The sequence below is a fragment of the Haliotis asinina genome, chromosome 1 (genome assembly GCF_037392515.1).
Source record: "Haliotis asinina isolate JCU_RB_2024 chromosome 1, JCU_Hal_asi_v2, whole genome shotgun sequence".
In the NCBI taxonomy this organism is placed as follows: domain Eukaryota; kingdom Metazoa; phylum Mollusca; class Gastropoda; order Lepetellida; family Haliotidae; genus Haliotis; species Haliotis asinina.
Genome location: NC_090280.1, coordinates 62,085,846 through 62,102,267, shown reverse-complemented (window position 1 = coordinate 62,102,267; position 16,422 = coordinate 62,085,846). Strand labels below are relative to the sequence as shown.

Below are 16,422 nucleotides of genomic sequence, written 5' to 3'. Positions count from 1 at the left end.
GTCAAGTTTTCATGGAAGTTCTTAGGGGCAGTAACTTGATGAGTAAGGTAGCCTATTTGTCAAAGTGTTCACTTTTCACACCTATGGCTGGAGTTCTATTCCCCAATGAGTGAAGCACATTATTTTCAGTTACTAAAACAGTTACATTTCGATCTGACATTTGTTATTACTAATCCATCTGTTAGAGCAGAAAATGACATAAACTTATCTGAATTCATAATGACTGCAAACTTGGGACACCATAACTTGTCCAGCTCTTTCAAGAATATGTCCCAGCTTCTCCTTTACATTTTAACATGATTTATTTGTTTCCATGTCAATTCTATATTTTCAGACACTAATCGTAGTAGGTGTGTCTCCAAGATCCTAGAAAACAAACAAGTGTCCTCAAGTCTAAAATGATTTTGAAAGTCAGAGCCTAAGGAGCATCCTGAGCATGTTTTTCAGATAAGTATAGTTTTTCATGTTTATAAATGCCAGTCTATGTGTTAGTTTACCATGATCTATTCACCTAAAAATAGCTCCAAGAAGCTACGTCCCATGGTGAAATGGTAATGAGACTCCACACCCACTCTAGAACCATTTTAACTGGCAGCGCCAAGCATATATTCCCCAGGGACAGAAGCCTGCAATATGAATGTATAGTGGTTCCTTGACTAGGGAATAACATGCCATGCAGTTTAAACATGCATCAGAGTCAAGACTGGTTCTCTGGGGGCGTTATCATATTCACAATGTATGATTCCAGAATTGTTAGTGGGTCAGAAAAAGCAGGAACGTCATGGTAGCCTGTGTGCATGTCAAGTTTGCTGATGAGTGAAACCTTCATAACCCTGAACCCATTTATTCAGGAACACCATCTTTCAGATATTCATGTTTCGTGAGAATTTGCATGGATATGTAGAGGGACCTTTCCTCCACCCAAAATAACACCTTAAAAAACAAGAACATGATAGATGTAATTCTGACCCCATTTATCAAAGAATCTTCCTGACATTGTTTCTTAGGGATATCTGTACTGAACAAAAAAGTTATGACAACTTGGGAGGATACTTAGAGGGACCATCCCGTCCATCCAAAATATTCCCTATAATACTTACAATCCCTTAATTGCCTTTGTTCAGTTTGTATCTACTCAAAAACGAAAAGAAAAGAATGTTCGCATTTTCCCTGTAACTTTTGATGATCTGTAAAAGCCAAAAAAAATCCTTATGAATGCCAACACGTAAGAAAATAATTACAGGGAAAAATTACCTCTGTTCTAAACAAGAGGTTCTGTGACACAAATACTGTTTTTCTACCTTTTTTTAATTGTTTCTCTCAAGTGGGCACTATGAAACAAGTGGGCACTATGAAACATTCTCTTACATACTCATGATTCCTAAAGAATCATGTCCAGCATAATACACACAGTAAACTCTTCTGTAACAAACATTTCAATACCATGGTTTTCATCTGGACACTTTATATTTTGGTCGAAAATTTTGAGTTTAACTGCAACTTTAACAAACTATGATAAGTAGTTGGTATAAGCATATACTAGATTTCTATTGTTATTTATCCTTCATTTATCTGAAAACACTATTTTGGAACAAGATTTGATCAACATATTTTGACAGTGACATAAAAGATCAGGGCTGTTATGCTTAGTCAGCAAAACAGTATAATATAAAATGACATGTCACTGAGTAGCAGTTTTTAGCCCAATCTATGCACATCAGTTGCAATAACCCGTAGAACACTTTCTCATATATAAATCACATATCCCATCAAACAGACTGATGTCAATGTGAACAGATAAATCATAGACTGAAAAATGGTCAAAACATTTTCTATAAAAAAACAGAAAGTCCCTATATTCATTCAAAGAACTGTTAACAGACTCAATTCTTGGTCAATGACGACTCAATTCTTGGAAAAAGAAAATGGGATCCAATCGAGAATTGGGGGCCAAACTCCCCTAGTGATCAGTGGCACAATCTCAACTAATACTTTGTCTACAAAAATATATAATTTTGACAGAAACAAACAGTCCCTTTTAAATTGAAAAGGAGCCCAAGTGAAACGGGAGATTCAGAGCCTTGTATCCAATGAAAAGTTAACAATGATGTGATTCAGGGACTGTGAAACAGATTATATGACCATTAATCTAACGTAGACTTAGTATCTGCATATATTATTTTGACAGAAGTAAATATTTCCCATAAAGTTGAAAGGGAGACCTGATGGGACAGCAGATTCAGAACCTGAGCAAATCTAGACTTGATTCATTTACAGCATTAGCACTGCAGGGAGAGCTGGATGGAAGGGAATATAATGTGTTTCGGGGACTGAGAGACTGCCTAAGCCTGATGAAGACTTTTTTTCTCATCAGTTTTCATTAGGCCCTCCCATTCCCTACAGTCTGCTCATACTGCCAAGATCCACCCTTCCCATATCTCAACAGGCTGGCTCTCTACTCAGTCCTGAATACCGATATTCCCCTTGCCCAGAGATGAAAGTGGGAGGCAGATGATATAGCCACATGCTCTGGTATTTACTTTCAAAATATACCACTCACAACATCTGCATGTGATAATGATCTCACTGCCATCATTGGTCTGTGGTACTTGGAGCAAGTCAGTCATTGGTTGATGACCCACAATTCCAGGTTACTGTAAACCGGAAATACTTCCGTTTGCAAATATTGCATCAACGTATATCCAGCCTGTACTGCAATGGATTATTTTTGTGAGAGTAGTAGGCTTTGCGAAAAAAAGACAGAGTTAAGTAAAACAACATTGCTTCTAACATCATAATGTAACATCATTGTTTTCATATAACAATTTAACAAATTGAATAAACTGGAGAATAAAATATATTAAAGTACTCATAAAACTTGTCAAACGTACATTAGAACTTCTTATTTCCATCTTTTTTGAGCGACCATTTAATGTAATTCAAGTGACAGCTTGAGTGGCTTTCTTTGCCTTGAACTTCACGCTCACACATGATGTTCAATGCTAAAATACATGCAAGAACCATTTTCCTTACAGGTCATAACCTAACACAGTACGTCTACTTACTTCCATAATATTCTATAAATGGTGACTTTTTTTACGCAAAACATTCAGCACAGCACGATTTAACCCAAACTTTCTGAATCAAATGTTTATTTGTTTACAACCTATTGCTGTAATATGTCTAAGGACATGTGCATGATTCTGACCAATCATGGTTCTCACAGTAAGCCGAGGCAGAAAAGCGTAATTAGAAACAAACCTTTATCCAATAAAATTGCTTCTTACAACTGCAAAAATACTCTTTGGAGGGTACAGTGCAATTGGTATGAAGCTTTTCAAAAGAGAGGTATTTTCCCCTGTTGTGTCCTGAGCAGAAGGCCACTGATATTGGGAAATAGTTGACCATACGTATCTTTTGAGAAATCATTTCATAATAAGTGAATATATCTGGTTTACTGACACAGAAACAGTTCATATTAATGCGCTATGCACTGATGCAGAATATTTCCGGTTCACACTATCATTGGTCATTGGTACTGTGAATGTACTGTGGCAATAGCTAATTCACAAGTGAGTTGAAACATAAGACAGATGTAATTATGAAAACTCCATTTTTTGGCAAACCATTTTTTGATAATCATGATGATCAACCCATAACAAAACAAAAACCAGCGACTACACAAGAGCACTTTACAAAAAGAAGACCATGCTTGATCACTGCTGCCATCTTAAAATTTTCAACAGTTTTGGTCTCTAATAAATCACAAAAATACCTTTTGTTTGTTGTCAACACCCCACACAACTATATTCCAGCGACATGGTGGCAGTCTGTAAATAACTGAGTCCAGACAAGATAATATTGTAATGAACAGCATTACCATTGATCTATACAGTTGGGATAAGATGAAACAGCCTCCTGTTGGACACTTCTTACAACAAACGTGTTGTTGACGACTAACTCTTACCCAAGATCTTCACAGGTAAATCACAAATAGACAGATTTTGGTGTATATGTAACATGCTGCTGTCACTTGTGCTGCATAGGCAGACAACCAAACCAAACAACTCCAAAGCAATATGCCCGAATTAATAATGATCGTACAGAAACGTATTTTACTCAGGCTCCAGGTGAGTGGCCATATACTGCATCAAATGGCAACCAAATCACTTTGATCCCCGTTTGAAACCAAGTTCATTGTTCAAATTGTGATAAAAATAAAACTTGAAAGGCTTTTAAGACAGCAAAGTGAATCCATCACGTGTATGCTGCATGGGATAACACTTAAATTGAAACTTATAATAATGCTGATCACTAAACTTCCCCACAGAAATGAACTTTAATCAAACATTTCTGCAAAAGCAATTTCTCTAAGAATACGAAATGATCCACTTTCCATTAATCATCCTCGTAGAAATATTGATGATAGCAAAGTTCAATTTAAACCCTGTAAAATCAGATTTAACTTTACCAAAATAGTCATAACTGATCATGGTAATGACTCATACAGATGCAATCCCCTTAACTCACAGAATTAATCAGTGTGTCCAATGTGGTTTATTGAACCCCTTATTCCACCTCAGGACTTTTTGCTAGAGGAATGACAGTGACCACTCTAACCCGATATTACTAACTTTGGAACCATATCAGTGAACTTCTAATATAAACGCAATAAAAAGTCTCCTCCAATGAAATCTTATTGATCAGTTGATATTTCAGAATGACATGACAGATTACATGTAAATATATGTAAATATGAGTGTCATGACAAATTAACAACATGGGTGATCCTTAAACAATTTGAGTAGTATACCCAATCTAAAAATAAGAACACAGTAACCTTGGCACATGTCTACCTTAATACATATGCAGTATGTCATGGTATGATAAATGCGAGTTGACCATCTGAGTGATCCATAACTATTTTGAGAAGTACATATCTTCAAAGGAGTTACCAAACTTTGACCAATCTAAATTCTCAGGCTTTTGGTTTATTACATTTTGAAATGCAATTTTGAAACTTTTTGCCAAGATGTTTTTCATCGTGAGGCTATATTGAGCCCTCCTGGCCACAAATTAATTTCACATTTGATTTACATTAGTTAAAAACACGATTTAAACCTCGATCAGAAACAGATGCAAATTTAGTATCATTTAAAACAGTTTTTTAAAAATATAAATTATTCGTGTACAAATCCTGAGTCAGATATTACGGAATACAAATATAATGTATATGAAAAGAAACCTCTGAACACCCAGTGTGAATCATAATTCATAAGTAAATACATATCATCTCAAAATATTATCTCGCGCTCTGTGTTGGCTAGAGTTATTAATGTAAGAGGCTTGGTCAAGTTAATTCTGTAGGAATCTGTGAGTAGATTACTCCCAATTACCTCTGATTAATCTAATTAACCATATCAACAGCTGGGCTAGTTTCACACCCCATGTACCAGGTACTCTCCAACAGCACATAATATACTCATCGAAACAAATGTGTTCCTACAAGTGGGAAAATACAAGTGTTTCTTCATTTATTTCCAAAGTTTTACCCACACTGCAAGCTGCAGTGTATACCTTGAGAAGAAACCTGAAAAGGTATAAAGGAACACTTGTACTTTCATGTGCTCCCTTATTTGTTTCTTTGTGTATATATCATGTGGAACTCACTTATCACAAAATATATTGGATACATTCAGCATCTCATTTGAAAAAGGCAATTAATCTGAGTTTTTGAAATATTCTGCATTCCATATCATATTGCCATCACTGCACATGAGCCCTGCTGTGTGTCTACTGAACCATAAGGTCTGGGGCAAGATCACATGTAGTATTCTTAGTGAGTATTCACCTGATGAAGAAGCAAAAAGGAGTCCCACAGCACAATTTAGAAGTCGTTACCCATTTAAGTTTCTTGCATACAACAACTAACAGGTCCTTTCATCTCTTGAAGTATATGACTCTGCAGGCAGGAACCCAAACAGGATCAGAGTCAGTTCAGTATTTGATTTCAACATAGAAGAACTACAGTGTTTTAATCACTATGTAAACACACTGAGCAGTTTCAGTTGTATTAATAGACACACCACTTTCAACAGTAATAAAACACAGCAGTTCTACAGTATCAACAGTCAAACACTCGCGTCTACTAAACCAAAGGGTCTGGGCATATTTGTTGCAAAGACTGAGGTCCACAACCTTTAAAACAGCAATTAATATATTCCTGGCATTTTTCCTTTGATATATTAACAAAATATGCTTAACCAGTATTCATCCGACGAATGAGCAATTAAGGAGTTGTTCTCCATAAATGTTTAATGTTAACAAGTAATAATAGTTCCTTTTACATGCTGCTGCATTGCAAGGACTGGTGTCAGCATTGTCTTGAATTTGGAACATAATTTAAACTTAGCTGGATAATAGTAATTCAGTTCACCATGCACACAAACCTAATCAGCACAAACTACTCTCAACAGTAATTAAACACAGCAGTTCTACAGGTTTACTATGACTAATAGTAGTCACATACACAAGAGTTACAACAGACAAGTGCCACACTGAAAACCGTTATGTTGAACTATTTTCAACAGTAACCATACACACAGACAATTGTCAACGGTCATACAAACATACAACATTGCCAACATCTATATCACACTGTATCAACAGTCATAACACACACCATTGTCAACAGTCATATAGACTCATAACAGACCATATTCAACAGTCATACCACGAACCATTGTCACCAGCCATAACAAACCATATTCAACAGTCATACCACGAACCATTGTCACCAGCCATAACAGACCATATTCAACAGTCATACCACAAACCATTGTCACCAGCCATAACAAACCATATTCAACAGTCATACCACAAACCATTCTCAACAGTCATAACAAACCATATTCAACAGTCATACCACAAACCATTGCCAACAGTCATAACAGGTCACTGTCAAGTCATAATGCAGCATTGTCAAAAGTTATAACAAACCGTATTCAAAGTCATAACATACACAGAACAGTGTCCACATATATAACATACCATTGTCAAAAGTTATAACAAACTGCATTCAACAGTCGTAACACACACAATTTCTGTGGTACCAAAACTGACGCCGTTGAACTCCCATTTCACCAGAACACACAAATCAATAAAGATTTCACAAGCCAGCTGACAGGTTCTGACATGTGGTTTCATCATGGAACTTTAATGAAGACAACTGAATGAATGTAATTAAAGTTTGATGAAACCGAATCTGGTCTCAAAGCTGGAGGCTTGGCCCAAACCCCAACACCTGTTAGCCATCACCTACTGGCAACCAGGGGAAGAGGTATCATTAAACTCACCAAAGAAGGTACAGCACCAATTGATAGAGGTTTAATGCTGCTTCAGATGTAAAAAAAATATTGACTCGCTTGCCGAATAAACAGAGCGCGAAGTCTTTTTCCACCATACACTGATCAATTATTCAATATATCAGTCGCTGCCAGAGTTGTGGTTGTGAGGGTGGGCACTGACGCAACTACTTACAATCCATATACTGACAATAAGGATAGGGGCCTTTACTCCTTTCACAGCTTTTTTCTACAGAAAAGAAACTACATATAAAATGTTCTTTTTTTGAAAGAGGATTACATGCGACAAAAAAAAACAACAAACCCATAAAAAATGAAAGAGTTAATAAGACTGTAACTTAAATTCAGTGAAAGATTTAAGTATTCTTTCTACATTTTCTAAACTAATTTTGCTTTTTCCAAATATTAAATGCTTTGGCAAATGTATGTAAATGAAAGCTATTTTCACGCTTTCTTACTTATATTGTAATTTAAAGATACAAAAATCCTATTTTACAAACAAACATGAACAAAGAAATGTTCAAACACTTTTTCTCTCAAATTATACAATGGAAATGGCATTCCGCTTTATGACTCATTCAGTCAAAATGATAAAGAAAAGTATGAATTACAGTAAGAAAGTATGAAAACATCACATCACTGCCACCATCCTAAGTTCTTGAGTTAAATACTTGGCACGATCATAGCATCTTCAGAGAGTGTTAACATGATGAGTATATGTGAGTCAGGGGATTGTGTCATAAATCATACATACACTTCATGAGCACGACTTCCTGGCACAGCCACCTTTTCACATACCTACACACCATACTGGCAAGTTGACCCCGATATCACCCCTAACGGACGGGCAACAAGGGCACTAACCAACAAACAAATCGCGTTATTTAGCAAAGAAACATTTCTAGAGAAGTTAATATTTTCCCGTCTCAGTTTTTCAAGAAATTGTGATACAAAACGAGCACCGTGTCCTGAAAATGAAGCCAACGTGTTGTTGGAATTCAAAAATGGTAACGCGAAAAACAGATGTTTTTAACATAAATGGTACCTAACCATTGCGTGTTTCTGAAATAATTTGCTTATTTGTGGGCCCGTGTAAAATGTGTGCGATAAGACGTTGTATTTCATAATATAAGAAAAGAACGTTGCGATATGGTTCTACAATGTATGTAATTGTTGCCTTGATGCGGAGAATTAGCAGCATCCATTGAGAAAGTAACGGCTACCAATATACATACATTGTAATACATCGCGATGTAGTCGCAAACGGAGAGAGCAATAACAACATTATACACCGTCCTGAACGAGTCTCTCGGAAATGATTGACTGGCTTAAAGAATCAACTAAGACAATAGGTGTGAAGCACGTGAAGCTCGTGCCGATTACGTGAAAACTACACGATGTGATGAAGCTCGTGTCAAATAAAGACTGAAATAGACCAGAAATGTGTCTTACCAAACACAGTGACAATACAGAAATATGTCCACAAGTCGGCCGTCTTCGCCATCGTCTTGGCAAAGTGTAAATCCAACGTGTTTCTACATCAGTTTCGTGAGGTATGCAATGCCAGTCCGACACAATATCACCCGGAAAAACACCCGATATTCCGTCGTAGGGTTGACATTCATCGTTCACCCTCGTCTTGCGGTCACTTCTTCCATGCTGAATCGCTCGGATCCGTCGATGTATTCATCCGCTCTGTCATATAATAACATCTAGGAGGCCCATTCACCACGTCTGCGGATTCTCTATCAAAAGCAACAGAACATGTTCTGTGTTATCTATATTCACCAAAACATAATATGATAAAACTGCATGTTTGAAACTTTGAACGTTTTCGTACAAATTGCAGGTACTATTTTCTTGGCCCAAAGTTGATGTCGGCTGCTAATGTATTCAAGCGAGGTCATGTGATCTAATTATAGGTCTCGAGCGCTCGAGCGGGGAATGAGATCGGTTTCAAAGGACGGCGTGCAAACAGTGGCTCGTTGTGGCGATATTGTGATATTCTACTAGACCAGCGGGTATCCAATATCCTTCGGGGCACCCGATGGCCGCTGATACACTCCTGTTAATTGCTTTTTCATTCAAACAATACTTGGACCTTTGTACACCCCTTTTTAGTAGCATGGAAGCGTTGGAGATTCGACTTAAAAACCCCTGGTTTCACTACCTCAAAATATATATTGTGAGGTTAGGAGATTCGGTGGAAGCAGCTATCACTGTATACAGCTGTTAATCCCCTAAAATTTAATGTAAATTAAATTTCAGATGTCTCTTCACCCAAAACGTTTCACTTCTGCGCTGTTACGTTGACTGAAATATTTTCTCACCAGTAGATGCGTAACGAAACAGGTGACATTAAGTTTTATGTTACCTAAATTTTTAATTTATCACACTTTTCGCGTTTTTCCACTCTTTTAATCATTCACAGGAATTCTGTGGAGGATGTAAGTGTCCGACAACCCGTGTTCCGGTGTGTACGATACAACGAAATGGATGTGGTCATTGCCGTTGACCCCATTCGTAACTACTCGCCTCTTTCCGTAACCTGCTTGCCGGAACGACACGAGTAGTTACGAATGCCGTTGACCCGTGAAGATCCGGATTAGAATTGGTCTTCAGTAACCTATGTTTGTCCTAAGAGACTACTGAGGTGATCTGAGGGTCAGACTCGTTACCGTTTCTAACACTCATCCTATCCCAGATCGATGTTCATGTTGTTCATCACAGGCATGTCTGGTCCATCTTCGATTATTTCCAGACTGCTGCCATATGTTATAACTGGAAAATAAGTTCGGCGTTCGTACATCGTATTATATTTTCTTGTATATATCGATGCACGATCACGGTGCCAGTCACTGGATTGTTTGGTCCAGATTAGATCATTTTCCCGCCGTCATAACCATGACGGGAGTCGTTCGAGTGCGGGCGCAACAGATAAACAAGCAAACTCGTGTAAGCAACAAATTGTGCACACGCACCGCATGTTCTCACCATAAGTAGTTCTGTGTATGCAGAGAACTTTCCGCAGTACTCTCACTATAGGGTGGTGTCACACTAAAGATAAAAGGTAATTGTGTTCGCTGTCTGTACAGTTTTTAACTGGAGACACGAAACATACAAGTTGCAGGTGTCTACCCTCATATTATGAGGGAGTGGGTGAATTTGTTTTATAACAGCTACTCTTTGTTGTTTAACGTCGCTACATTTAATCTTTCCGAATCACTCATGCAGATCGGGGTTAGAAATTATCTTCATCAGCACATCCAAGACGCGACCTACGTGAGTGAGTTAAGTTTTACGCCGCCTTTGACACTATTCCATCAATATATCACGACGGGGGGGGACCAGAAATACGCTTCACACATTGCACCCCTTTGGTGAATCAACCCGGGGTGTTCGATGTGACGTGCGAAAGTTTTAACCACAAGGCTACCCCTCTTTCAACCCCTCAAGAAGCGACCAAATGGATCGTGTGGTCAATAATGGTGAAATGGTACGATGTTACCACTCGGTACGGTACGGATTGCGCTACAAGTCCTTCGACTTCCGTTTCGGTACTAGTAACAGCGCGGTATACCGTTTTACCCCTAATGGTCAGGCTCAACGACTTGGGTGTATGTATGGCACCGTATCCTATACTTGTGTAAGACCCATGAAGACTTTGTTGACATATGTTATCAAACAACAGATGCATAAATCTGTGCTCATGCTGTTGACCACTGGAATGTCTGGTTCAGACTTGAGCTTTCACAGACCGCAGCCATATAGCTGAAATATTGGTGAGTGCGGTGTAAAACAGCAACCAAACGAAAGCAAACCCTGTTGTAGGATATATGCACGATTATACATGACTGACATAAGTACCCGTTACTGTCGAACCTGAGGGGTAGCGTTCTCTATCTGGTTACCCGTCCAACTTGTGGAGGCGCTCATCCGTGAAGCTGTCACCCGATACCAGCTGTTATCCCTTTCAACAAGAATGCTGTGGAAGGAAAATGAATTGATGATCTCACGGTGCCGACCACACTCTATCCGCTTACTCTCTAGGCTAACAGCTTGTTTCTGAAATGAACATTTTTCACACACACACACACACACACACACACACACACACACACACACACACACACACACACACACACACACACACACACACGTTTTAAAATTAAAATAAAACACAATACAAATGAACCCACAGCCCAAACTAGTCTTGCCACACGTTCTAGTTTTAGGGATTCGACCGAGAAGAATGAGTGGGTGAGTTGAGTTTTACGCCGTTTTTTGCTAGATTCCAGCAGCATCGCGGTGGGGGACCCCAGATATAAGCTTTACACATTGTACCCACGTGTGGAATCGGACCCGTCTTCCATGTGTAGAACGAACGCTTTTACCACAAGGCTACCGCACCACCCGTCCACCGACCATCATTAAAAGCGTCTCACAGACAAATAGGACTATAGACCCGAAATTGTGTACACTACCGTTTGTCCGACGTATCTGCGTGTACAGGGTAAACGCATTCAACTACAAGATTCAAACAAAATAATAGTGAGCGAGTATGGTTTAAGGCCGCTGTTAGTATTATTCAAGACATAATGTATGGGAATACCAGAGTGAATAAAGGGTGAATAGATGTTGACTTATTAACTGATCAGCGACTTTGCATGCATAGTCTTTGGATATTTTTTTAACATTTGCTAGAACACGTATTTTTTAATTACCTGCTAATTATTTTAAATATTAATAAACTTTAAATGTTTTCTTTGAACTGGTGTTCAGCAATCCATGCTTGCCATGTGAGGTCACTAAAATGATTTATGGTCACGTCATCGTATCCCAATAATGATTGCGTAGATCAATGCTAATGCTGTGGATCACCTGATTGTCTGGTCCAGACACGACTATTCATTAACCACCGCCATATAGCAGGAATATTGCTCAGTGAAGCGTTTAACAAGAAACCAACCAACCAATCTTTGATTCAACTTATTGACTGTTTTCATGTACACCTGTTATATTTACCGTTTAACCCATTTGTGGGAGATGTCCCTTTTGACCGAAATACTGTCGATGCGACATTTTAAGTTAGTTCATTTGCTTACCTTAATGTACCATACTCTACATGTGAAGCTAAACTAGCATCTACTCCGTATAACTACATCCGACTGCATAGATCGATGTTCATGCTGTTGATCATTGGATTGCCTGATCCAGACTCGATTATTTACAGAATAGCTGGAATATTTCTGAGTGCGGTGTAAACTAAACTAAACTGGACTATGATTACAGGTCAGTCAACTTTGCCATCCAGTCGCCTCTTACAACAATCATGAGTTGCTTGATCAATTCTAGCCCGGTTCTTCATGCGTTCTTATGCTAAATATTCCACAGAAGTCAGTTTCACTGATCTATTTTTATTTTAACTTACCCAAGCATATTGATTACTAAAACATCTGTCCACCATCAAATAAAAATGTGCCGTCTCATCTTCTTCGTATGTTTTATAAAGATAACCGTATTAACACATTTAGAAAACATGCACGCACACCTGCACACCTGCACACCTGCACGCGTGCTTGCCGGATGTGACTGCATCTGATGCCGGATATGTCCTGATGTAACGTGACATTGTATCCCACTTGAATGCGTCGTAGTGAAAGTACTAGACTAACAGCTAGTCTCTGAAATGAAAATATTTTACTGAAAAAAGTTCATAGTGAAAAAAAATAATATAACGAAATGGGGCCCTGAGACTTTCTTCATTTTCAGACTAAAGCTAAGGAAATCTAGACTTTCCACATTTTCTAGACTTGCGTGGGCTTTCTTGGATATACATACTTCAGGGTCTGTGCGACAGACTATGAAAGTATAGAAGACAAAAAGAAAGTATACATATGATGCTTTGGGGGTTGTTTCACAGAAAAACAAAACCACGAATATTTATAAAGGCAGGGTATGAAATAAGTCAGAAACCCAGCCTGACATCAGGGCTGGAGACTTCAAGATGATTTGATTGTGACTATTGTCTAGGGAGCTACATCTCGTAGTCCGTACGTTATGCCGAAAACCAGTGATTGTGGGTCAGATTTCATGTTGGTTGATACACAGTGTATTGAGTGCGGCGTAAACCTAAACTCACTAATATAGCAATAGGATGTGCGTACGTAGATCGAAAATCATGCTTTTGATCACTGCATTGTCTGGTCATTATTATCTGCAAGTCACAGTAATAGCTGTATGTAGGTGTAATGTTGCTTTCAGGTGAGTTTGTAACTTGGTGATCGCTACATAGATGATCCACATTCTCTCAAGAGTTCACTCCCTTAGACCAAATATTTTATTGGCGGTTTGCCGAATAAGATTCGAATCACCATTCTTGAATTGAATTTGGTTTTAGCAATATTCCAGTAATATCACTGGTGATTACACCAGAACTTCACACATGGCGCCCACGTTGGGATCGAGCTCGGGTCTTCATTGTGAGGAGCGAACATTGTAACCAGTATGGTAGCTGAAGCTTTACTCAGCATACATAACAGTGTAATGTAATACTATAAGAATGAAAATATTTATAACGCTCCTTTTCCGGGCTAGATGTCTTGCTCAAGGCGCACAGCCTGATCATTATTACGGATTCCGGATAACCCAAGCTGCCTTTTAGGAGCTAGAGGGTATATATATAGTCTAGACTTAAGTTGTTTAACTCCACACTCAGCACTATATTCCAGCTGCATGACGACAGCCTGTAAGTTGTTTAACGCCACACTCAGCACTATATTCCAGCTGCATGACGACAGCCTGTAAGTTGTTTAACGTCACACTCAGCACTATATTCCAGCTGCATGACGACAGCCTGTAAGTAATCGGGTCTTGACCAAACAATCCAGTGATCAGCATCACGAACAAGTGATAACCATCCGATACCGTTAGTCGCTTCCTACAACAGGCATGTGTTGCTGAAGACCCATTCTAACCCTGATCTTCACTGGTCAGCGACGAAGACGCCTAGCCAGACTATGTTCATTTCGCATTCTCTTACACACACAAGTACCCGGAGACTTATTATCTAACCCGGATCTTCACATGTATCACAAGTGGAAAAGCAAAACAAATATGCTTTAATTGTTTGGTGTCCAGACACGTACAACCCACATTTCAGAAAGATACAAATTACAGTGTTCCCAGAAATTATTGAGAAAATCTTTGTTTTTTTTCTAATGATGCTAAGATTGGAAAAAGGGCTTTCACTATGCACTAAGCATACTAAATAAGGGAGACAACTCTTGAAGGCTTAGAAGGCAGCTCATTACGTCAAGAGTTATCTCCCTTGTCTGAGCAGACGGCTTCCTGTGTTGACATGGCACAATTTACAGCAAGAGAGAAAAGAAAGCTCATTCTAGATGATTTTGAAAGGGGTGAGGCTGATGCTAAAGTGTTAGCTTGTAGACATGGTATTCCTCTGTCTACAGTATACAGAACTTTGAAGAATATTCAAACAGGAACCGGGATAGAGCACAAAGCAGGGGCAGGTCGGCCTAGGAAATTCAGTGTTGTGGATCGCCGAAGACTTGGGCAGATTGTGAGTAGGGGCAAATTGAAAAGTGTTGAGAACATCAGAAATGAAATGATTAGCAGAGGAAGTCCTCAGGTATGCAATGAAACAGGCAGGAATTACAGAGGCTTAATTGGGTGAAAAAACGTGGAATTCCCTCGCCGTTGATGAAAGATGCACAAAAGGAAAAACGTATAAACTGGTGTCGGGCTCATGAAAATCAAGATTGGGATAAGGTTTTCTTTTCGGATGAAAGTTCTGTTTGGCTTTTCCCTAATTGTGTGAAAATTTGGACCAAAGATACTGTCAAACCTACCTACCAGCGACCAAAACATAGCCCGAAGTTCCACATGTGGGGTGGCATATCGGCTCGCGGAGTGACGCCATTGTGTGTTTTCACGGGAAACTTGACAAAAGAAAGATACGTTGACATTCTAAATGGCCACCTTCTTCCGACAGCACAAACATTGTATGAAGATGATTGGATTTTCCAGCATGATAATGACCCAAAACACACTGCGCGCTACACAAAACAGTGGTTGTCGGGCGAAAATGTTCAAGTTTTAGACTGGCCCAGTTACAGCCCAGACCTAAACCCAATTGAGAATGTGTGGGGAGTCATGAAGGACAGAATAAACCAAAAGGGACTGAGAAATATTGAAGATATGAAGGCCGAGGTGGTCCAATATTGGGATACCCTGTCACACGATTACCTACAAACTTTGATGGGTAGTGTGCCTAGGCGTATTCAGGCATGCATTGCTGAGCGAGGAGTTCTAACAAAGTACTAAAACAAGACTGAGACTGTAAAAGGATGATGTTTTAACATGTTTATGTAAGTAAAACGCCAGAAGTTAATAAACGTAATGAGTTACATGACGCAACATGATTCTCAATAATTTCTGGGAATACTATATCTGTTTACAATAGTCTGTTTCTTGGGGCATTATCAACGTCAAGTAATCGTGTTTTGGGTTTGTTTTATTTCCGATGTCGGTCCAGTGGTTCTGTTAAAACAAAATCCACAAGAGAATTCTCTATGAAAATAATAATTTTAAAAACCCTAGAGGAAGTGCAAACAATAACAGTGTTCCTTTACAAAAGCCTAACGGACTTCCTTCATATGCACAGTTCTGTTAGAATTGTTGACTTTCTGTCCGGAAATATAAATTGTGAAAGGAAATTCTCATCAGTCGTGTAACGGACGTGGCGCAGCGTCTCGGGGAAGCTGTTGCACCAGCATGGTCTTGTGTATCCCGTGCACCTGTCAGTATCAGCCTGTCACCTTCGGCGGGGCGGTGGGGTAGCCTAGTTGTTAAAGCATTCGCTCGTCACGCTCAAACCTGGATTCGATTCCCCACATGAGTACGTTGTGTGAAGCTCATGTTTGATGTGCCCCTCCGTGACACTGCTTGAATATTGCCAAAGCATAGACTGCATATTACAGACGCAAATCATTGCCAACCTCGATTCAGTAACGCGGGGGCGCCAAATGTAATGGCC

General features: G+C 39.0%; 1 protein-coding gene across 1 annotated transcript in view; it reads right to left on the bottom strand.

Moving 5' to 3' along the window:
• Positions 1-9,046, bottom strand: part of LOC137295690 (transmembrane protein 132E-like) — a 78,440-nt gene extending 69,394 nt beyond the window's left edge. The window contains exon 1 of the mRNA XM_067827177.1: positions 8,817-9,046. Coding sequence (XP_067683278.1) covers positions 8,817-8,868 — 52 coding nt within the window. The 5' untranslated portion in view covers positions 8,869-9,046. The remainder of the gene's footprint in view (positions 1-8,816) is intronic.
• Between the last annotated feature and the right edge of the window lie 7,376 nt (positions 9,047-16,422).